We start from the raw sequence: 24,252 nt of genomic DNA, 5'->3' as shown, positions 1-24,252 counted from the left end.
GGCCAGCTTGCCACTCCTGAAACTGCTGGCATGCTTCCTCTTTGCATTGGGTAAACCGGGCTGAAGTGATGTGGGCTGGTCCTTACATTTTCCAGGACGGTCCCATGGGCCAGATCTGACCACATCGCGGGCCGGATACGGCCCACGGGCCTTGAGTTTGACACTCCTGAGCTAGATGTACCTTACAATATTTCCTATATATGGAATATTTTCATAACACAGCAGATGCATGTTGGTTAGTTTACTTTATAGTCATTGCGCCTTGTACAGCGAAATTAAATGCGATCTTCAGTGTACAATAACAGTTCGGGTTGTGGCTGTTAAGGAATCATGTGCAGTCATTAAGCACAACATCAGGTGGTGGCTGGTTTTGACTTATGGGAAGCTGGCAGTGAAGATCACAAGCGGTGATGTGACTGTGGGAAGCTGTGACCATTGTAACGGTGTGCCGGTGGCCAAGTGCCCCAATTGTGATCCTGTTGCAGGACACTGCAACAGCCACAACTTCAAGGACCGGCCATAAGTCTTCTTGTTGAGCATTGTTGTAACTTTGAATGATGGCTGAACAAGAAGTCACTAAGTAAGGGCTACCTGTATAGTTTCAAAAGCCCTTCCCTGTCTTTCATGGTTGACAAAGTATAATGATACCCCTGACGAAAGCAATCGGACCAACCACTTGGCGGTCTCCATAGTACCCTGGGGTCTCTGGCCTGCTGGCAAAACCATGTCTTCATGCTTTTTGAAAGAATATCGAGTGGGGGGCAACCTTATTATTTCTGCAAGGATGATGTTCCACAGATATCTTCAATTCCTCTCAGCTTGTTCATTTCTTAAAACTAATTTTCTTTAGCATTACTTTAGTAAACTAGAACATTTGAACCACTGTCTTACTTAGCATTTCCCTCATTTTAGTCTCCAATTCCGTCAGGTTTCCTATTTCCATTTTGCTTTATTCCGAAATGATTCCGCAGTTGCTTTAAACGACTTGGAATTTTCCGTAATAAAACCCAGCAAACCAGCAATCCATTATTACCTTTTAAAATTACCTTTAATGAGCAAACTTATTAGTTAGAAATAATTTTTTTACGATTGAGTGTTAACTGTTTGCCTCTGAGAGTGGTGCAGTGATGTTTGTTCGTGGTTTGAAGTGCAAGATGAAACACACAGTTTCCTGGCAGAGGACTAGATTAGATGAAATGGATAACAAGTTATTTTAAACACAAAACGTTTGAAGGAGGTAAAACACTCCTCTGCAGGAATGGAAGGGTTTCTATTATATCCTTCTCCATTTAAAAAAAAAAAAGGGTGACCAGGAAGACGTACGGTTATGTTTTCAAAAATATTCTTTGCAAGGAAGATTGTAGACAAGAAATGATCAGAGACAATAGAACAGTGATGACTAATCTTTTTGCCATCAGGTGCCAAAAGCGGGGGGAGCGAGGGGGAGGCTGTGCTTGCGTGACCACACCCATAATTCTATGCGCTCAGCCCTTGCACATGCACGCACAACCCCCTACCCTTGCCCTGCTTTTGGCACGCAATGGCACAATGGACCCTTTTTCGCCCTCCCCTAGGAGCCTGGGGAGGGAGAAAAAGACCTTCCCCACCCCCCAGAGGCTGAAAATGACCCATTTGCCAACTTCTGGCCAGACCGGGAAGTCCATTTTTCGCTCTCCCCACGCTCCAGAGGCTTTCTAGGAGCCTGAGGAGAGAAAAACAGCCTCCCCTACCTGGAGGCCCTCTGAAGGCCAGAAATGGCCCATTTTCAGACTTCCAATTTGCACATTGAACTGTTTTTCTTCCCTCAGCTGGCACAGCACCAGCCATGGTCCTCTTTGTATTGGCTCAGGAAGGAGAGGAATGGGAGGAGTCGCTGCAGGATGGAGGGAGGAAGCCTCCGGAGGGCGAAAAATGGCCCAACATGCCAACCGGAAGTTCAGGAACTGAAGCCCAGGTTGCCCATTGGGCCATTTTTCTCCCTTAGCTGGCTCAGCACCAGCCATGGTCCCCTTTGTGTTGGTTCAGGAAGGAGAGGAATGGGGAGGAGTTGCCGCCGGATGCAGGGAGGGAAGAACTCCGGCTCTCCTATGCAGCGCGGCTGGCTATTCACTTGAGTGCACAGTGGCGGCAGCGGGAGGAGAAGTCGCCGTTGCTGCCACCGTGATCCCAGCCTAGATGAGAGAGAGAAAAGTGTGTATGCCGTGCACAGGCTGTGAGTTTTAAAAACGTCTGAGTGAATCCAGGAAGAGGGAAGAGGCAGAGGGGCTGGAAGTGAGTGTTCCTATAGTATCTTCCAGCCCCTCTGCCTCTTCCCTCTTCCTGGATTCACTCAGACGTTTTTAAAACCCACAGCCTGCACACAGGTACACACTCTTCCAGCACCCCCTCTGCCTCTTCCCTCTTCCCCAACATCCTCCCCACCCCCACCCCAGCCACTCGCCACTTCTTTCTTCTTCTGGTTCTTCTTCTGAAAACTTTTCGGCAGCATGGTGAGGATGGGCAGGGCAAGTGAAAGAGTGAACGAGGGGAGGGAGCGTTCCGGTACGGGGCCTCCTGACCAATGGGTATGGGAAGGCACCCTAAATTTCACCATCCGGTATGGCCATACTTGTCTGTCCCGGTTGAAACCCACTCATGATGCCCACCCAGGTTTTGTGGCTCCCGGTATTTTCTTTTCTGTGGGAAACAGGTCCAAATATTTAAGGTTGCCGACCTTTTTCTTTAAACTGAGAAACTCCTGGAAGTCATGCTTTGGACTGTCCTTGCATTGCCTTCATCTTGTTAGCTTCCTGGAATGAAGCCCATCTCTTAATGAACTTACCTCTCCCACCTGTTAATGAATTTTCTTCTGTTTGGGGCCTCTTAAAGATTGCTGCACTTTGAAGAAACTGCTCACATCGCAGCCCTGGGTGTCCTTTCATTCTTTTTTTTTAAACAGTATAGTCCTTTCCCTGGAGCTTCTGCTCTTCTCTATGCCTTCCTCAGTTCTTTGCTAATTCCCAGGCTGCTCTTTTCCCAGCCCTTCCTGTAAGCACTTGGCCCATGGCGTCCTCTGTTCCCCACTTTAGTAGGTGGGTCCTTTTAATTAGAGATTTGCAAGCTGACGAGGGAATTGCTCTGTGCAGAGATGCAAAATGAGCTTCCCTGCCTTCTGCCCGAGACCCTTAGGAAGGAGGAAGGAAGGGATCGTCGTATGGCGGATTGGAAATTGTGTAGATTGGGGTTTGCCCTCCAGATGTGTTGGGAACAAAATGTACACTGTATAAACCACGGGAGGTGTAGTTCAGAAGCATCTGGAGAGCACCAGATTCAAATGTCCTGAATGAACCTAATGGCAAAATTTATTTTTCCACCCTACAATTTACAACAGGGGTGTCAAACTCAAGGCACGGGGGCTAGATCCGGCCTGCGGGGTGCTTAGATCTGGCCCATGGGGCCATCCTGGAAACAGCAAAGGACTGCCCATGGTGCTTCTGTCAGCAAGAATGCGACCTTCCTGAGCTTCGTTTTTGCTGGCAGAGGGTTGCAGGAGGCCACGGCAGCCAAAAACAGAAGGGGGCATGGGAACGGAAAACGGGAACCCGTTTTCACTGGCAGAGAGCTCGGGCCACCACAGGCGCCCCTGATATGAATGACATTCAGCTGGCCCCTTCTTGCCCCCACGGAGGTCAAACACAACCCTGATGTGTTTCCCACAGTAAAATTGAGTTTGACACCCATGACTTACAAGGTGATATCTTCCAGATATGTTCAAAATACTCAACCTACTTATGCTCCTAATCTTGTTTGATACAATTAACGTTTATTGTCATTTTCCTAACCCTATCCCTTAAAGGTAAAAGGTAAAGGTTCCCCTCGCACATACGTGCTTGTCGTTCCTGACTCTAAGGGGCGGTGCTCATCTCCATTTCAAAGCCGAAGAGCCAGCGCTATCCAAAGATCATGTGGCCAGCATGACTAAATGCCGAAGGCGCACGGAACGCTGTTACCTTACCACCAAAGGTGGTCCCTATTTTTCTACCTGCATTTTTAACGTACTTTTGAACTGCTAGGTTGGCAGAAGCTGGGACAAGTAACGGGAGCTCACTCCATTATGCAGCGCTAGGGATTCGAACCGCCGAACTGCCAACCTTTCTGACCAACAAGCTCAGCATCTTAGCCACTGAGCCCCTGCTTCCCTTACCTGTTTCTTTTTAAATTCATATAACGGTCAGGTGAGTAAAGCCCACTGAATTGTAGGACAAAACAGCAAGTTCCCTAAATTCTCAGGCATTTGTTTTCTAAAATTTTAGCATTCTGCAGGAGCATGGAATCAAAAGCAGGAGACAAGTCAGCCGACTTCCAGAAACCAAGAAATGACTGACACTTAATTCAGTTTCACTTACCTGTTATCCCGATTCATGCACATTTGTTAAGACCATATGAATCTTTTTGAAGGAATGATTTGGTTGAGCTGCCTCTTGGAATGAATCATAGAGCGGGATCTTAGCATGGATTCTTTTGAAGTGTCAAAAGTATTTCTTTTCTATCAAGTTGATTCCATTTCTGCACTATCTCCCGACTTTCCCTTAACCATTAACATAATCCACAATTGATCAAGACTAAAAACAACTGCTGAAGCAAAGATAAATACATTTTTTTTGCAGAAGATCACTAAATGGCGTCTCCAACTAAATAATAGACAGGTCTGAGCCGAAACTGATTAAATCAAGTAAAAATAGCAAACGGGGAAATCCTTTGCTCAAACTTCCTTGAACTTACAAATAGGTTACCTAGACTTAAACCACACATCAAAGAGGAAAGCCTGCAAATACAGTACATTTAATTAAAATATCTTTCCTACTGAAGTTACTCCTTCTTTGAATTAGACCAGCGGTCACCAACTGGTGGTCCGTGAGAAAATGTTGGTGGTCCACAGAAAAATTATTTGCATTTTTTATATTGCACCAAATCAGGGGTCCTCAAACTACGCCCCCTGGGCCGGATACATGCAATGGGCGCTTGTGCTGCTGCAGAGAGTCTCCCCCTTTGGGGTCTTTTTGTGCGGGTTGGAGGGGGGAAGAAATTCTGACTTGGGGTCTGCGTCAGCCTCCTGGTGGGGGGCTTTGGGCGAAGGCTGGAGGGAAGTGCCACTGGTGGAGAAGAGCCAGAGGGCCTCGTTCCAGTGGGACTGCATCATGGCCTGGAACTGGCTGACCATCTCAGCCCGCTGAGCCTCCAGGCACCGGTACCTGGTCTTGCCCTCCCGCAGATCTTCCCTCTGCTTGGAAAGCCTATGCTCCTAGTCCTCAGTGAGGTGCTTCTGCTGAGTCTCCTTCTCGGTCAGATCCAAATTGAACGGAGCCAGCTGTTTTGCCAACTCTTTCTCGTGGTGGCTGCTTAGCTCCAGCAACTGCTTCCTGTTGGGGCCCTAAGGAGCACGGGCGGGCACGCAAGGAGGGGCTGGGAGGGGAGGGGCGTGTAGAGGTCCGCGAGGTGCCCCTCAACGTGAGTGAAATCAGGTTGGCCATGCCCATCCAGTCACATGGCCACCTAGCCACACCCACCCAGCCGGGTATATGAAATGAAGGAAGGAACGAATTCAATTTTGTCAAGAAAAAAATATATTTTTGAAAATGTTTTGCTGATACTGATCTTGGTACTTTAATGTGTTATTAGCCACCTAGAGTTCTATGTCTTAGATCAACATTCATACATCAGTTAAACACATAAATAATAAAATATATTTTCTTCCAGCAAATTTTATCAATGGACATCTGTGAATAAACAAGATTTATTTACTTCACTTATTTGTAAATATATTCTACACACAAACAGAGTGGTTTCTACACATTTTTATAATGACAAAAATGACATTTACTGTGTTCTAATGTGAAAGAAACCCATCATTTAAAAAGCAGCAAGAAGCAAGTATCTCACCTTGTGTATCGCCCACATTTTTAATATTACTGTGCAACGACAAGGATTTGAAGACGGGAAAAAATCACAGCAAACCCGTAAATGAAGGAAAGCATTCTGCAAAGATCTTGCTATTTAAGTTTGCAATCTTGTTCCATTTGGATCTTGGAAAGCTGTCCAAGGGTCTCCCCGGTAGGTCAAAGATTTCTGCCAATGCATCTAGTCCTCATGAGAATTGATGGTTAGATTTTCCTTCTGAGGACATGGTCATAGATAACCACTTGCACGTAGAGGTCTGTTTTGATTGGAATCCGTGTTGTGTTGTCTCCAGGAAAGGTCTAAGAACCAAATATTAGCCATCATCAGACAGAGGTGGAAGTTAAAAAAAATAAGATCAATCCCACACCTATAACCATGTCCTCACAACATAGTGAACTAAAAACTAGCAAATCACATTATAGCATGGGTGTCAAACTCGATTTCATTCACATCAGGATTATGATTGACCTCGGGGAGGCCAGGGTTGATGTGGCCAAGGTGGGCAAGGCCAGCTCGATGTCACTTGTGTCAGGGGCACCTGTGGTGGCCAAGTGCTAGGGCAGGACTTCCCTCGAACCCTCCCTCACATTATAATCTTCCTTCCTTCCTTCCTTCCTTCCTTCCTTCCTTCCTTCCTTCCTTCCTTCCTTCCTTCCTTCCTTCCTTCCTTCCTTCCCTTCCTCCCTTCCCTTCCTTTTCTTCTTTTCCCTTCCTTCTTCATTCTCCTTCCTTCTTCCTTCCCCACTTTCCTTCTTTTTCCTTCCTTGCCCTCTTCCCTTTTTTTCTTTTGTCTTTCCTCTTTCATTTCCTCCTTTCCTGTCCCTTCTTGGATGCTCAAATGCAAAAGGGGAAACAGTTCTCCTTGTCTTTTGTTTTTAGTTTGTTTTGCTAGCCCTCTGCCAGCGAAAATGGAGCTGAGGAGGCCACACACATTTTCGCTGGCAGAGGCACGCGGGCTGGTCCTTCACTGTTTCCAGCGTGGCCCCACAGACCAAATTTAAGTACCCTCAGCCCAAGGGCCTTGAGTTTGACACCCCTGCATTATAATATGTATTTTGTATTTTATTGTGTATTGTATTGTATGGCATTGCACTGCATTGCAATTCAAAACATTCTTAAAGATCCATCTCATCCTGGGCACCCCCTTTTTTTTTTTGAACTATTACCATCTGGCAGACGGTACAGGACAATAAAAAACAAGGACAAATAGGCTGAAAAACAGTTTCTATCCCAGAGCAGTAACTATATTGAATTCTACTGTATAGTGCAATATTAAAGCAATATCAGGGGTTTTCAATTCAATTGTATAGCACGCGAAGGATGTGTGTTTGTGTTTTATTTTTATAGTTATAATGCACACTGAAGATGGAATTTAATTTCATTGTACGAGGTGCAATGACAATAAAGTAAACTAAAACTTAATAATACTTTATAATTCAATAAAAAATGTTGAGCTGTAAAAGTTTGTCATTGGCCCCTTTCTAGGACTGAAGAAGAATGATTGGCCCAATGTCACCTAGCTGGCTTCATGCCTATGGGGGGACTAGAATTCATGATCTCCTAGTTTCTAGCCAGGTGCCTTTAACCACTAACTGAACAGGTTCTTTTACCTCATATTAAGGTACGTTTTGAGAAACCCTGGGATATATAACTCTGCTTTCACCAAAACAATGGAAGGGAAATATTTGACCACTTAGATAAGGACTCTGGATGCAATGAGGATCCTTGATTGATGATGGTCCTTAGTGTTGTAGCCTGCCAGCGGTCAGTTTAGCTGGCAGTAGATTCGGACAGTGAGGAGGTTGGGGAGGAACATGGGCCAGTCCTGGAGTCTGGGGAAGGCTCTGATGAAGAGGGCTCTGCATTAGAGTCAGAGTTGGGGCCAGGGCTGTATGCCAGTTATCAGCTGCCCTCAGAGTCAGACATCAGTGAGGCAGACAAACAGCTGGAGCCTGTTCCCAGTGTGTACACGCGCAGAATTGCCAGACAAAAGGAACAGCTAAGGAACAGGGGTCAATTTGGGAGTAAGGCCACAGGTGGACGATGAATGTCCCCTCCCATAGGGAATAAAAGAGGAGCGAAAGGGGAGTGGAGTTTGCAGGAGACAATTATTTCGCTTAATTGGTTTGTGACACTCCGAGGCTCCTTCCCAAGTTCTGCAGAGATCGGCCTGGCAGCTCTCCAAGCCAGATAAGGCCTGTGACTGTAAATGCTCCCTTGAAAGACTTTGCTGGATGGGAATGAGCAGAATTCACTGTTAATTAATCAAAGGGTTTTTTGTCGGGACCAGGAGTTTGCTTCTTGCTCTTAGGAAGCCTCGGTCAGAACATTTTGTCCCTCACAACCATTTGAGAAATGTACAATTTCCCATCACCTCTATACATCAGGAGATACAGTTGTGTTCAATCATTTCCGTGCACACCGCACAAAAGAGATCGGCAAAGTAATGCCTACGTCTTTAAAGTGTCCAGATTCTTTTGGGCTTGAAGGCTTAAAGTATACATTTCACACAGCAAGAGAAGATCTGCTTATTTATTACAGATGTTCCACAGCTGCTGGAACTTAAGACCGGTGACCCACTTTGAGTGCAACCAAATCCACTTTCTAGGTATGCGCCTTTAAATGTCTCGCAAACCAATGCACTCATTTCGAATGGGTATAATTTGATATTTTTTACCAATGCTATTCCTATGCAACCATCTTCCGTGGGAAGCACTTCAAAGAAACAACCATCCGGGAGTTGCTTCTGCACAAATAAATTACTGCCTGGCTTACTCTGGGTTGGTTTGGTTTGACAGGAACCAAAGCAATGGGTGTGCTTGTCATATTCAAATTCTGCTTCAGGACTTTTTAAAAGAGGGCGGTGAAGAAGCACTGGATATGCTCCAATTGCAAGATAGGGCCATTGTGGGTTGTGGCCCGCCGAAGCTGTCAGCAGAGTCGGACAGTGTGGAGGTTGGGGAGGAACACGGGGCAGTCTTGGGGGCTGAGGGCTCTGCATCGGAGGCAGAGAGGGAGCAAGACAGCAGTGAGGCAGAGGAACAGCTGGAGCCTCTTCCCAGTGTATACATGTGCAGAGCTGCCAGTAGACAAGAACAACTAAGAAAGCAGGGTCGACTTAAGAGTAAAGCCACACCTTGGAGGTGATTGGCCCCTCCCAGAGGAAGCAAAAGAAGAGAGAATGGGGAGGGGGCTTTTGCAGAAAACAATTCGTTCCTTCGGTCCTTTCAAGAGTGCAAAGTTCTGTGTGTGACTATAAGAGACTCTGTGCCAAGTTTTGCCTTGACCTGAGTTTGGAAACTAGTTATTTGGCAGCTCTCCAAACAAGATAAGGTTCGTGTAGATAAACATTCCTCGGAAAGACTGTTTGCTAAGCCTTGCTGACCGTGAATGAAAGGAATTCACAGTCATGCAAATGAAAAAAGGTTTTGCCGGGACCAAAACCCTGCTTCTTGCTTTTTACAGAAGCCTGGATCAGAACAATTCCTTCCGAGCGAGCAAAGAAACAACTCACAAATGGGTAGGCCTCATATTGGCCTAGCATGTCCCATTTTATTGGAAAAGTAGGCCTTTGCTTGGTAGACTCCCATTGTAAACTCTTTTGTATGTAGACCATGTCATGCATGATTGAATTATGACTAGGTCTGTTTTATTGCTTTGTTGTGGAGGGGAAAAAATGGCCTGAGCTCCATTTGTGAGCATGTTGGCCAGCATCTCTTGTATTATTATTATTATTTCCTTTAGGAGAAAAATAAAAGATTGCTCAGCAGAAAGTCCTATGTTTTCCACAAAGAAGGCCCAAGTTTGATTCTCCATCACTTTCAGGTAATAGGACAATAATGTTGCATAAAGGACTCTTATCTAGATACAGTAGAACCTCTGGTCGCGACCATAATTCGTTCCATAACTTTGGTCGCAACCCGATTTGGTCGTCATCTGAATCTAATTTTGGAAATTTGGCACTTACAAAAAAAAAATGGCGCAGAAGGGGAAATCAGCCGCAGTGGGGAAAATGTGAATTTTTTGGTTGGAACCCGATTTGATCGTGGTCAGAAGCGTTTGTGACCAGAAGTTCTACTGTAGAGTGAAAGCAAGATGGGAAGTCACCGTTGTGCTAGCCAAACAATATAGGGCAGGGGTCTCCAACCTTGGCAACTTTAAGCCTGGAGGATTTCAACTCCCAGAAAGTTGCCAAGGTTGGAGACCCCTGATATAGGGCTAAGTCAAGCAATAGTTTGACCTGGAAGAAAGTAACTTTCCAGAACTGCCTCTGACATTGGAAAGAAGTAGACAAATCAGCCAATTGTAAGAGCTGGTGAGAGAAAGCTTCTGGATTCTCCTTGAGTTGGGGATCTGAGTAGAGTTGATTCAGAGCTTGTTTTCAGCTCCCTCCATTAGCCCACACTTCTCCTAGATTTGATGGTGGGGCTATTTTGTTCCCTCAGTCACCCAAACATCTTAGCTTCTCATCTGTATCATCACATCTCCTAAGATCCAGGGATGGGATTGAAATTTTTTAGCAACCGGTTCTCTGCCCGGTTGCTAGTTGGCTTCCTGCACCATTGGGGGGGGGGGGCGTTTCCGCCCTCCCCAGGCTCCGGAGGCTTTCCTTGAGCCTCTGGGAGGATTGAAAATGGCCTTCCCTGGGCTTTGAAGGGTTTCCAGAAGTCAGAAATGGGGCCATTTCTGGACTTCTGGTACTTCCGGTAGGCCAGTTTTTCACCCTCCCCCGAGCCTCCGCTCAGGCCCTGCACCTCACATCCAAAACAGGCTGCGTGGAGACTCCTGGGAGGAGTCTCCACGCAGGGGAGAGTGGTGGGGCCAGCCAGTCCTTGCAACTACCGGTTCAGCAAACCAGATTAAGATTAACATCCATTTCCCTCGAACCGGTCCGAACCGGCTGAATCTCACCCCTGCTAAGATCCCATTGAGGTAAAAAAAAAAACTGTGGAAAGGGTGGGATGGATCTCACATAATCTCACTTTCAGTGCCTAAGCTTAGGCTAAATTATAGAAGCTAATTACACAGGACAGCAAACGACTCGTTTCCAGTGTTACGTGAAAGCAGATGTGTTTTTAATTTGAAATGCAGTGTGTGGGAAAAGTTTTCGTTGGAACCCAAGTGTTTGGGATGGATCGTGGCCAATGTAAACATCCTTGAACTGTGCGTTTAAATCAGAGACAAGGGCATGCCTTATCGCATGTAGCATTCGTTTCATTTGCATACAAGATGCTTTTGATTTTCGAGTGTATACAGGTAGGCAGGCATGTAAACGAACTAAAGCAATACCGTGAAATTAAGGTTGACTCCTGATGGCTGCATTCAGGCTTCTCTTACCTATCTCAATAGCTGCATCCAGGGGTGGGCTTCAAAAATCGAAGCAACGGGTTCGCTGCCCCATTGCTGGGTGGGTGTGGCTATGGTGGGCGTGGCCTAGTCGGACTCCTGCACCACAGCCTCTGTCTGCTCTCCCAGACCTTTTTCTAGTAGAACATCTGCTCTGGGTCTAATATTCCTGATCTCTATTCAAATTTCAGGATTAGCAGGGATTCTGCAGCGTTTAAGTCAAGGATTGACACCCGACAATAAATCAAGCAGTAAACAATAACTTCATCAAAGAATCATCAACTCAGACAAACGATCAAGTGATAAAAACATCCTAATCAAAGAACTTTGAAGGAGAAAACAACACACACACCTCAGCAAGATCAACTACTATATATATACCCGCGTTTTCCCGAAAATAAGACCAGGTCTTATTTTCTTTTGGGCCACAAAATAAGCAGTAGGGCTTATTTGGGGGGGGGGGGTTGTCTTACTGTTTTTCCACGTATAGGAGGCCCACTTCTGCTTGCTCACGTTGGGGCAGGAGGCTGCTTGGTGCGCCAGTGCCACCGCCGCAAGCCAGCGGTTGTGGAGCTGACCCACGTGCCACACACCAGTTTACCACAGGGCCCCTGCAGTCAGGCCATCCAGCAATCTAGTTCAGCAGGACCACCCATGGCCACTGGCCCCTTCTGCTTGCTTGCAGCCACAACAAAGTAGGAGGCCGAGACACGTACCGGTGCCATGGCCGGTGCGAGACAGTGTGTGTGTGTGTAGATGCCCCACATGCTTTGCACTGGGTTACCTCAGGGTCCCCACAGCCAGGCCATCCACACCTGCCTTGCCTCGTGGCTGTGGCACCAATACACCACTTGGCCTCCTGTTCCGTTGTGGCCGCAAGTAAGCAGAAGAAGGGGGCCAGTGGTGAGGCAGTTGTTGAGGCGTGGATGGCCTGGCTGTGGGGGCCCTGAGGTAAGTCAGTGTGGAGTGCATGGAGCAGGTCCACCACTGCCCTTCCTCGTGGGAATGGGCAGGTGGCCAGAATGGGCAGGTGGCCAGCGGCGCAGGCTCTTAAGTAGGGCTTATATTAGGCACAGACTGAAAACATTTTGGATAGGTCTTATTTTCAGGGAAACGGAGGGGAGAGAGGTATAAGCCCCACTTCCTTTTAGCACTGAAGTTGTTACCTAGTTAGATAACTAGCCATCTGCAAGCGCAATCAAGGACAACTTAAATCGTTTTTCACTGTTAGGCTTGTGTTTTAGCTTCTAACCCCCCTATATCTGGGTTTATAAACGAGGTTCTCTTTCCAAAGACTCACTTCCACTAGTCTAACACAAACTTGTTTAGGATTGTACATAGCCGCTGGGTTTGATATCTATCGTTCCCTCTGAGTGTCCAGTTTAGGTTTGATAGGATGTCCAGGGCCAAGGATTCCTACCACCGTCTTGGAGGCCTTGTTAGCTTGGTTGTTTAGATCTGGGCTCTCCAAACGTGGCAAATTTAAGACTTGCGCACTTCCATTCCCAGAATTCTTCAGCCAGCATGCTAAGGATGCTAGGTTATTACATTATTGAAAGCCATCACCAGAAAGGAGAAAGGGATTTTATTATGAGCTAGTAGGGAAGAAAGAATTGGCTTTCTATTCATTTTTTACTGCGTATTTTCATTTCAGGCAGGATAGTCGGTTCTTCTGGGATCCATTCATAAATATCTACTGCATGCCTATGTGACAAATACAAGTCTTAAAACTTAGAATAACTTTTATTGTCACTTTGAGTGTACACTAATCGGCATACATTAAAATGAAATTTCATTGCATGCAGCTCTCAAGGGGTCACTACCTTCAATATACACTGCATAAGCATGACAAAATAGATAAATGCAAATACATTATGCATATACCAGAGGAAGGCTCCTACCGGTTCGGATCGGTTCGGCCGAATAGGTAAGTAATTCGGCTGCCCACGCGCCCGAACCGGTTCTATTGTCAGCGGCACCATCTTTATTTTTGGTTCTGCGCAATCTCCATTGCAGAAATGTAATTCCCCCCCCCCTTTTCTAACGTTTTGCGCATGCACAGACCGTTTTAGGTGTAAATGTGCATGGGTACTGAACCGGCAGTAATGCCAATAGCAAGCCACCCCTGGCATATACCCACATATGTTATGACCCATAGGAACAACATAGTCTTGTTTGGATGTATACAAGTACGTGGTGAGAGAAATGAATCTTGCGAGTTTACCAGATGGATGGCATAGGGAACAAAGCTCTTACAGTATCTGGTAATCTTGCTATAGATACTCCTCCCGGTGGGGAGCAACAGAAACAGACTGTGAAGTGGGTGTGTGGGGTCTCTAACAATGGTTTGAGCTCTAAGTACAAAGAGTTTATAAGCTAGCTTCCTGTAATCTTCTCAGCTGTCCTCACCACTCTCTGTAGGGACTTTTTTATTTGAAGCACCGCTGATGCCACCAAACCAAGTTTGGAGACTCCTGGAATAGAATAGAATAGAATAGAATAGAATAGAATAGAATAGAATAGAATAACAGAGTTGGAAGGAACCTTGGAGGTCTTCAACACCCTGCCTAGGCAGGAAACCCTACACCACTTCAGACAAATGGTTGTCCAACATCTTCTTAAAAACTTCCAGTATTGGAGCATTTACAACTTCTGGAGGCAAGCTGTTCCACTGATTAATTGTTCTAACTGTCAGGAAATTTCTCTTCAGTTCTAAGTTGCTTCTTTCCTTGATTAGTTTCCACCCATTGCTTCCTGTTCTACCCTCATGTGCCTTGGATAATAGTTTGACTCCCTCTTCTTTGTGGCAACCTCTGAGGTATTGGAACACTGCTATCATGTCTCCCTTGGTCCTTCTTTTCATAAAACTAGACATACCCAGTTCCTGCAACCATTCTTCATATGTTTTAGCCTCCAGTCCCCTAATCATCTTTGTTGCTCTTCTCTGCACTCTTTCTAGAATCTCCACATCTTTTTTACATCGTGGCAACCAAAGCTGGATGCCGTTTTCCAAGTGTGGCCTTACCAAGGCCTTATAAAGTGGTACTAACACTTCACGTGGTCTTGATTCTGTCCCTCTGTTTATGCAGCCTAGAACTGTGTTGGCTTTTTTGGCAGCTGCTGCACACGGCTGGCTCCTATTTGGTTGTCTTCTAGGACTCCAAGATCCCTCTCACAGTTACTACTATTGAGCCAGGTATCTGGAGATCTTTGGAGCTCTCAAGAAGGGAACAACAGGTGTTTCACCTTCTTAGCTGGCCCGAGCTTTCTTGTAAGTGGGGCAAGGACAAGGTTTTGCCTCTCCCTCAGTCCCTCTGCACCCGTTAGCCAATAGACAGCTACAGGAAATGGCAGAGAAATAAACAGAGGTTTGGCGAGCAAGTCAAGCAGATATTTGGAACTTGTGCCTGGAGCGACCGAAGCTTAGCGGGATCAATTGCCAGATGCAAACCTTGAGGCTCTGCCTGAAGCTTGAGGATGGAATGCAAAAATAAAAAATAAAAAGTAATCACAGGCTTGCCAGCTGCGACACACAGCTTTGCAGGCCAAAGGCAGGAAGTTGGCAGAGCAAACATTTCCAAGTGGTTTCCTAAGGGTCACTCTGTGCCGCGTGGCCATATAAAATAGAAGAAAGTGGGGTGTTTTCTCCAGGTGGAAGCACTGGAGGCCAGGAGTAGCCCAGCCACCAGCTGCCCCATTTGCCTCAGCAGTGTTGGAAGAAATATCCATCATGTCCAGTTCCAAACTGGGAGAAAGGCACTGGAGACAAAAATGGAGGCCGATTGGAAAGATGGTTTAATGGTGAAGCAGAGCCCCCAAACACATGGTGCAGCTGACCACATGGAGTTAAGAGCGAAGGGCATTTATATCTTTTCTTGGGCATTGCACTTGAGCTTCCTGTTCCCGCGCAAGAACATGTATTCTATTGGCTGTTGTCAGACTCCCATGGGGCCATGTACAAATCCTAGGAGTTAATCTGAGCTAATTTTGGTTGACGTTTGGGCTGATGCAATGAAGGGGCTTGTTGGGCAATTCCTATTGTGGCTGAGATCTTTGTTCAGATCTTGCCGCAGGGAATTTGCTTATGAATAGAGCTGTCTATCTCTTAAGTGCTGACATCTGCTGAGGGCTATTCAGAAAAGCGAGGGCTGCTTTCTGTCTCCAAGAGCGTATTTCTTGCTTTAGGGAAATATAATATTCTGCCTTTTTAAATTTTTCCTAAAAGATTTCATTCTTTTAGGAGAGGGGTGGGTGACAACTTCCTACACTAGATATATCTTTTCTTTCTTAAGTGGAATCAGTAGCTGATTTGAACAGCAGTTCCTACTTTTCTGCCAACTTTAGGAGTTGTACTTGGATTTCCTAAGCGAACACCTGGAGAATCTTTTGTAACCTTGGCAAAATGTGAATGTCAATTCTCAATATTCTCAGCAATGACCTTCCAGTTGGGGTTCTAGACCATGCACCTAGATCAGAGGTCCCCACCCGAAAACGGACAAAAAATCTCAATACATTATATTACACTTGTCTATCGCAGCTAGGATTGCATTCGCACAAAACTGGAAACAAATCAATACACCCACAGGTGAAACAATAATTAGAAAGGTACTCGAATGTGCACAGATGGACAAAATGACCATGGGGTTAAAAGAAAGAGAAGAAGTGGATTTCTATAAAATATGGAACAGAAGTTATACCGTATTTGTCATAGTATAAGACGCACCTGAGTATAAGACACGCCACGATTTTGAAGAGGCTTCAAAATTAGGAAATTAGGAATGTATAAAAATGTATTTGAGTGACAAATGGTTATGTTGGTACTGTCAAAAAAGATTGTAACTTATACAAAGCTATTTTTAAAGGTATTCGTATTTTAAAGCTTTTAATTTTCAATAAAGGTTTAAACGTTTAAAAAAATAAATACATTTAAGAATATTTTACAGTAAAGATATATGCAGCATCTATGAAGATACATGGATTTCATTACAGCAGATCTTGGCATTGGCCAATGACAAACGTATTAAGAGAGATAAAGACCATATGTGTTTCTGAAGCATAAAGACACGGAGATAAGCAATATGTTTGAAGGATCTACAAAAAATAAATATCTAAGGCAACATTATTACCTTGGGATCCACATTAATCACCTTCCTGTCAGACTTGTTCTTAAAGAGTAAGCCACATGCATTTTCTGCAATCACCTGGTAGTTTGGGCTTGAATTCATGCAGCAGAGGTTTCGGTCCCAGTTGTAGAAACTGTGGAAAGAAAAAAAAAACAGAAACTATGCAAACTAACCCTTTAATGTAAGAAAAGCTCAAAGCAATTTGACCTCATTATCCAGGAATTGTGTTGTCGAGGGCATTTCTTCTCCAGAAAGTTTTCGGAGTAGAAGTAAGGCTGTCAGTTGCTGAACATCTCAAGAGACGGAGACTCCTGCTCCTCTTTTGATAGGGCAGGGAGGGCTCCAAACTTGGCAAGTTTAAGACTTGTGGATTTCAACTCCCAGAATTCCTAGCCAGCCAGCACTGAGACAGCCTTGGTCGCGTTGGTTGATGATCTCTGGAGGGCCAGAGATAGGGGTTGTTCCTCTATCCTGGTCCTATTAGATCTCTCGGCGGCTTTTGATACCATCGACCATGGTATCCTATTGCGTCGGTTGGAGGGGATGGGAGTCGGCGGCACTGTTTTGCGGTGGTTCGGCTCCTACCTCTCCGACCGGAAGCAATGTGTGTTGACAGGGGGGCAGAGGTCGTCCCTGAGGCCACTCACTTGTGGGGTGCCACAGGGGTCGGTCCTCTCGCCTCTCCTGTTCAATGCATATGTGAAGCCGCTGGGCGAGATCATCCGTGGTTTTGGGGTTGAGTACCACCTCTACGCTGATGATACTCAGCTGTATATTTCAACCCCAAACCACCCCAACGAGGCTGTCGAAGTGATGTCCCGGTGTTTGGAAGCCGTCGGGGTCTGGATGGGGGACAACAGACTCAAACTCAACCCCTCCAAGACTGAGTGGCTGTGGGTACCGGCGCCTCGGTTCAGCCAGCTGACCCCATCGCTGGCCATAGGGGGCGAACAGCTGTCCCCTGTGGAGCGGGCGCGCAATTTGGGTGTCCTCCTCGATGCCCGGCTGTCAATGGAGGACCATGTGGCAGCCGTGGCAAGGGGGGCGTTCCACCAGGTTCGCCTGGTGCGCCAATTGCGCCCCCTACTGGACCGGAGTGCCCTGCGCACGGTCACTCATGCGCTGGTGACGTCTCGCCTGGACTACTGCAATGCCCTCTACATGGGGCTTCCCTTGGGACGCATCCGGAGACTGCAGCTAGTTCAGAACGCAGCCGCGCGGGTTATTATGGGAAGTACTCGTTACTCCCACGTAACACCTCTCCTGCGCGAGCTGCACTGGCTACCTGTGGCCTTTCGGGTGCGTTTCAAGGTATTGATTACCATCTTTAAAGCGCTCCATGGCATAGGACCTAGGTATCTGCAGGATCGCATCCTACCACACACGTCCCTGCGACCTATCCGCTCACACAGAGAGGGGCTCCTCCTGGTGCCGTCTGCTAGGCATTGCCAGCGGGCGACACCTAGGAGTAGATCCTTCTCTGTGATGGGCCCAACCCTCTGGAATGACCTCCCCCCAGATATTCGAACTACCACCGACCTCCGTTCCTTCCGGCAAAAGTTAAAGACTCACCTATTTCAATCAGCTGGCCTGACACTTTCTTAGTTTTACCTCCCGGGGATATTTTAATTGGGTTTGGGGTTTTAATAAGTTTTTAATGTACTATATTTATTATTCTATATACAGTCGTGCAACCTCCTCCACCTATGTATTTAATTATTTAACTGTTTTATGTATGTATTTTATAACGCATTTTAGTGACTGTACACCGCCCCGAGTCCCTTTCGGGAGAGGGGGCGGTCTATAAATATGAATAATAAATAAATAAAATAAATAAATAAATAAGCCATGCTGGTTTTGGAAATTCGGGGAGTTAAAGTCCATAAGTCTTAAAGTTGCCGAGTCTGGAGAATCTTGGATTAGACAAGGAGCGAGGGGATAAGGGTGTTATCTTGGTCTAGAGCAGGGGTGAAATTCAGCAGGTTCTGACAGGTTTTGGAGAACCGGTAGCGGAAATTTTGAGTAGTTTGGAGAACTGGCAAATGCCACCTCTGGCGGGCCCCGGAGTAGGGAGGGAATGGGGATTTAGCAGTATCCTTCCCCTGCTAAGTCCACCAAGCTGCAGAACTGGTAGTAAAACAATTTGAATTTCACCACTGGTCTAGAGAAAAGAAGGATTGGGAGTGACATGGCAGCCATGTTTCAGAGGCTGCCACAAATAAGAGGGGAGTCAATTTACTGAGGTACTAATACCACTCTGTAAAGCCTTAGTAAGACCACACCTAGAGCACTGCATCCAGTTTTGGACACCACGCTATAAAAAAAGATGTTGAGACTCTAGAAAAAGTGCAGAGAAGAGCAACTAGGATGATGAGGGGACTGGAGGCTAAAACATACAAAGAACGGTTGCAGGAACTGGGCATGGCTAGTCTAGGGAAGAGAAGGACCAGGGGAGACATGATAGCAGTCTTCTAGTATTGGAGGGGCTGCCACGGAGAGGAAGGGGTCAAGCTATTTTCCAAAGCACCCAAAGGCCAGACAAGGAATAATGGATGGAAACTGACCAAGGAGAGATTCAACCTAGAAATAAGGAGGGACTTTCTGACAGTGAGAACAATCAACCCAAGGAACAGAAGTTGCCTTCGGAAGTTGTGGGGGCTTCATCACTTGAGACTTTCAAGAAGAGATTGGACTGCCATTTGTCAGAAATGGCGTAGGGTCTCCTGCTTTAGCGGGGGGTTGGGCTAGATGACCTATAAGGTCCCATTCAACCCTGTTAATTTGTTATCTGTTATTTTCCAAAGCACCAGAGGGCAGGATAACAAACAATGGATGGAAACTAACCAAGGAGAGAAGCAACCTGGAGTTAAGGAGAAACATCCTAACAGTGAGGGTAATTAACCAATGGAATGGCTTGCCACAGCGGCTTGTTATGGCTGCTCCATCACTGGAGGTTTTTAAAGAAGAAATTGGACAACCATTTGTCTGAAGTGGTGTAGGATCTCCTGCTTGAGCAGGGGGTTGGACTGGAGGACCTCTAAGGTCCCTTCCAGCTCAATTCTGATTCTGGTTTGTCAAAGATTAACATCAAGGAAGTCAAGAGAAGTAGAAATTAATCAGAAAAGCCTTCATTTTCCTTTGATGGAAATCTTACTACAATCTAAAGAGTATTAGTGGCAGCATTCTTCCCAACATAAAGAGTGACTTTCATTCTAGTTGAAGATATCTAGTTAATGATCCATATACTTTTGCTGTTGAATGAGAGAAGTATAATAGAAGAAACTGAAGCATAAACTAACTCTCAGATAACTGGATTTGGGGCTGCGGCCGCTGAAGATCTAAATAAATAGTATATTTTGTGGTTGCTTGCTACTTTCAGAGAGAGTTTTGTATGTGCATCTGTAGTAGGATTATGAATTCCTATGCATCAAGAGACGTACCACAGAGCTGATAAATTTGTCGCAGTGTCTCCAACTCCACCTGCAGGGGTAAAATGCTACCGGTTAGGGTCGGTTAGGCCGAAACAGTAGTAAAAAATGCTACCGTTTGCCCGAACCGGTAGTAAAAAATGCTTTGAAAAGTTTTTAAAAGTTCTGATGATCAGCTGTGCCACAATCAGCTGTGCCTGATTGTCTGTGAGGTTCCTGCTTGTTGCAGGAGCCATTTTGTGTGAAGTCCAGCTGCTTTTGCATTGTGTGCGAGCCAGCTGTGCAGCTTTTGTGTTATTTTTCTGTAAAGTGTCCCTGTGACTCTGTGAGGTTCCTGCTTGCTGCAGGGGACATTTTGTGTGAAGTCCAGCTGTTTTTACATTGTGGGTGAGTCAGTTGTGTGGCCAGGCCCACCCGGTCACATGTCCACCAAGCCACACCCACCCAGTCACATGCCCACCAAGCCACACCCACCAAACCACACCCACAGAACCGGTAGGCGAAAAATTTGAATTTTACCACTGGAAGCTTTCAAGAAGAGACTGGACTGCCATTTGTCAGAAATGGTGTAGGGTCTCCTGCTTGGGTGGGCGGTTGGACTAGATGGCCTATGAGGTCCCTTCCAACTCTGTTAATCTGACGCAGCTTTAATTTCAGCCTCAACAGAGCCAAAATGCTTCAGAAGAAAAATATTTGCATAACATTCTCCTACCTCCTCCTCTTCACCCGAGAAAATAGAATAGAGCAGGGGTCGGCAAACGTAAACACTCAAAGAGCCATTTGGACCCGTTTCCCACAGAAAACACCGGGAGTACACAAAGGTCCTAACCGGAAGCCCCCTGTTCAATTCTGGAGCTGACCGGAAGTTCCGTTCCCCCACCAGAGTCTCCTCCTAGCGCGGCTACCTGTCATAACCGAAAGCCCTATTAATTGTGGAGACAACTGGAAAACCCTCCCCTTGCCATAGAGTCTTCTCCTGGCGCACTGTGCTTTTCTCCCCCCCCCCCCCCGGAAGCTCCTCTCAAAATTGTGGGGCCGACCGGTGACGGAGCCGCAGCAGAGGGAGGAAAGAGCCACATGTGGCTCCAGAGCCGCAGTTTGCTGACCCCTGGAATAGAGCAATATTTCTCAACCTTGGCCACTTTGAGATGGGTGGACTTCAACCCCCAGCATTCCCCAGCCAGCCATGGTGTCGCCTCTTTCCTGTTTATCTCTCACGCTACCTTGCCATTGCTTTCGCTCACTGCACAACTCAAGTCGTGGAAACGTTGCGCAACTCGCCTCCACTTGGAAGGAGTAGTTGCTCTCCTTCGGTTGGATGAAAGGGGATCCGCTTCTGAGATCTCCCATAGGTGGAGCAGGACATTCTTGTTCTTGCTTCATTGCAAGATGTCCAAGGGTGTGCTCCCTTGTCCCATTTTTTCAGCGAATAATCATCTCTTCAATTATGTCCCAAGGAAATGTTTTATGACCTAATTCTTCCCACGAGGTCTGCTCAGGTCAGGAAATGGGGACATGGAGAGTGGCTTCAAAGGGAGAGGAAAATGAATCATAATTAAAACCATCACCACTCTGTAGCAACAGCAGGGCCTCCTCCACTACCTTCCACGAGAAAGTCAGCTCAAAAACATCTTCCCAGGTCTCTTCCAGCTCTATTCTATTCTGATTTCTGATTCTGATGTCAATCTCCCATGCTCATCTTTTCCCCTTGTAAACCTGGTCACCTAAACCCAAGTGAAACGTTATTTTGCTTGATGGACTCTAGAAAGAGTGCAGAGAAGAGTAACAAAGATGATTAGGGGACTGGTGACTAAAACATATGAAGAACGGTTGCAGGAACTGGGTATGTTTAGCTTAAGAGAAAGAAGGACTAGGGGAGACATGATAGCAGTGTTCCAATATCTCAGGGGTTGCCACAAAGAAGAGGGAGTCAAACTATTCTCCAAGGCACCTGAGGGTAGAACAAGAAGCAATGGGTGGAAACTAATCAAGGAGAGAAGCAACTTGGAACTAAGGAGAAATTTCCTGACAGTGAGAACAATTAATCAGTGGAACAGCTTGCCTCCAGAAGTTGTGAATGCCCCAACACTGGAAGTCTTTAAGAAGATGTTGGATAGCCATTTGTCTGGAACGGTATAGGGTTTCCTGCCTAGGCAGGGGGTTGGACTAGAAGGCCTCCAAGGTCCCTTCCAACTCTGTTATTCTATTCTATTCTATTCTATTCTATTCCATTCCATTCTATTCTATTCTATTCTATTAAATTCTATTCTATTCTATCATGAGAAATGAACAAGTCTTCTAGTATTTGAAGGCCTGTCCAGTAGAAGAGGGGGTTGACTTATTCTCCGAAGCACCAGAGGGCAGGACAAGAAGCAATGGGTGGGAAGGAGAAATTTTCTGACAGTGAGAACAATGAATCAATGGAATAGCTTGTCTCAAGAGTTGTAAGGGCTTCATCACTGGAGCTATTCAACAATAGACCGGACAACCATTTGATTGGGATAGCATAAGGCTGTGATGGCAAACCTATGGCATGCCTGCCATTGGTGGCACACAGAGCCCTCTCTGTGCGCACATGTGCCATCACCAGTTGCTCTTTGTGGGCGCCGGAGCACAGGAGAATGGCCCCCCAAAAAGGCCTGAAAACATCTTGAAAAGTGGCCTGAAAACAGCCGCCAAAACAGCCTAAAAACGGCCTGAAACTGGTCTGAAAATGGCTCCCAAAACAACTGGAAAACAGCCTGGAAACAGCCCCAAAATTGGCCTGAAAAATGGCCTGAAAACAGCTCCCAAACCAGCCAAGAATGGCTAAAAAACTGGCATGTATGCACCGGCCAGCTGGACTTCGGGCTTCCAGTGCTCCGGCCCTTGTACATGCACACATATGCACGCGTGTTCCAGTTCGGTTTGCCATCACTGGCATAAGGTCTCCTTGCCTTGAGCAGCGGTTGGATTACAAAACCTGCGAGGTCCCTTCTAGTAACCCGATCATTCTATGCAGGGGTGGGCTTCAAAAACATCAGCATCTTTGCTCAGTTGCTGGGTGAGCATGGCTCTGGTGGGCCTGGCTTAGTCGGCCTCCTGCACCAGGCGTTTCCCCCTTCCCCAGGCTCCCGAGTCTTTCCTCAAGCCTCTGGGAGGGTGAAAACTGCCTTCCACTGGCTCTGGAGGCCCTCCGGGAGGCCCGTTTTTCCCCCTCCCTGAGCCTCTGCACAGGCCCTGCACTCACTGCATTTTTTCGGAGTATAAGACGCACCTTTTTCCCTCAAAAAAGAGGCTGAAAATCTGGGTGCGTCTTATACACTGAATACAGCATTTTTGGCCTCCTGAAGCCCTGCCCCTTTGCAAAAATGTCTCTGCATAGCCTTTAGGAGGCTTCCAGAGTGCTGCTGGGAGCTGGGGAGGGCAAAAATGAGCGAAAAAGAGGCTGTTTTTTGCTCATTTTTGCTCCCCCCAGCCCCCAGGAGCACTCGACAAGCCTCCTAAGGGCTATCCACGCCCTTTTTTTTGACACAAAATGGTTCCGTTTTGGTGAAAAATGGGCCATTTTGGTGAGGTCTGCAGAGTGCAAAAACTTTTGTTTTTAGTTTGCCTCTTCAAAATCTTGGTGCGTCTTATACTCCAAAAAATACGGTACCTCACATCCAAAACAGGCCATGTGGAGACTCCTGGGAGGGGCATGTTGGGTTGGTATTTTATTTATTTATTTCGATTTATCAGTCGCCCCCTCTCCGCAAAGGGACTTGGTGCATGGGGCCAGCCAAGTGTGCCATAATGTTAGCTACTTGTTCTCCCGAACCCGGGCGATCATGTAGCAGCACACCCCTGATTCTATGTTCTAAGTCAGGGGTCTCCAACCGTGGCAACTTTAAGCCTGGCAGACTTCAACTCCCAGAATTCCACCAGGCTTAAATCTGCCAAGGCTAGAGACCCCCTCTTCTAAGTGGCAGTGGGGAAGATAATATATTCCATCTCTCTAATCTTTGGCTGGCTAGAATAAGCCAGCGGAAATGATCTTGACATTCTTCTCTTTGCTTTTCCAAATAACATGCTTTTGTTAAACACAGCAACAAGCTCAACAATTTGCCTTACAAATAAAAATAGCATTCCTCTTGCAGCTGGACAGTGGGCACCGGTTAGGGATGCATATTCCACATAGCTGACCGTCTATTTGGAAGGCTATGAATTCAGCTTAGAACAGTTGGAAAAACCTAAAATCACAAGAAGAGGGAATTTACGCTACCATTTTAACACATTTTTGGCATTCTTCGCTGTCTACTGGAGAACATGGCTTGCTCTTTATCTCAAGATGCTTTAAATTATTTCAAAGGCAGTTCTAATTTTATTAATCCAAATTAGGTTGGGCCTTCTTGGGTTCCTAGGAAACAATCGGTGCTACAGAAACACTTGTTCGTTTC

The 24,252-nt window shown here is 46.3% G+C and overlaps 1 protein-coding gene across 1 annotated transcript in view; it reads right to left on the bottom strand.

The window, feature by feature from the left end:
- Positions 1 to 5,647: 5,647 nt before the first annotated feature.
- Positions 5,648 to 24,252, bottom strand: part of CFAP299 (cilia and flagella associated protein 299) — a 272,842-nt gene continuing 254,237 nt past the window's right edge. The window contains exons 5-6 of the mRNA XM_081960436.1: positions 16,410 to 16,539; positions 5,648 to 6,236 (exon numbers count right to left, since the gene is read on the bottom strand). Of these exons, the coding sequence (XP_081816562.1) occupies positions 6,141 to 6,236; positions 16,410 to 16,539 (226 nt within the window). The 3' untranslated portion in view covers positions 5,648 to 6,140. The remainder of the gene's footprint in view (positions 6,237 to 16,409; positions 16,540 to 24,252) is intronic.

The sequence above is a fragment of the Natrix helvetica genome (assembly GCF_964273705.1).
Source record: "Natrix helvetica genome assembly, chromosome: 7".
Classification (NCBI taxonomy): Eukaryota; Metazoa; Chordata; class Lepidosauria; order Squamata; family Natricidae; genus Natrix; species Natrix helvetica.
Note: the sequence above shows the minus strand (reverse complement) of the source record. Positions and strands in the feature narration are given on the sequence as shown.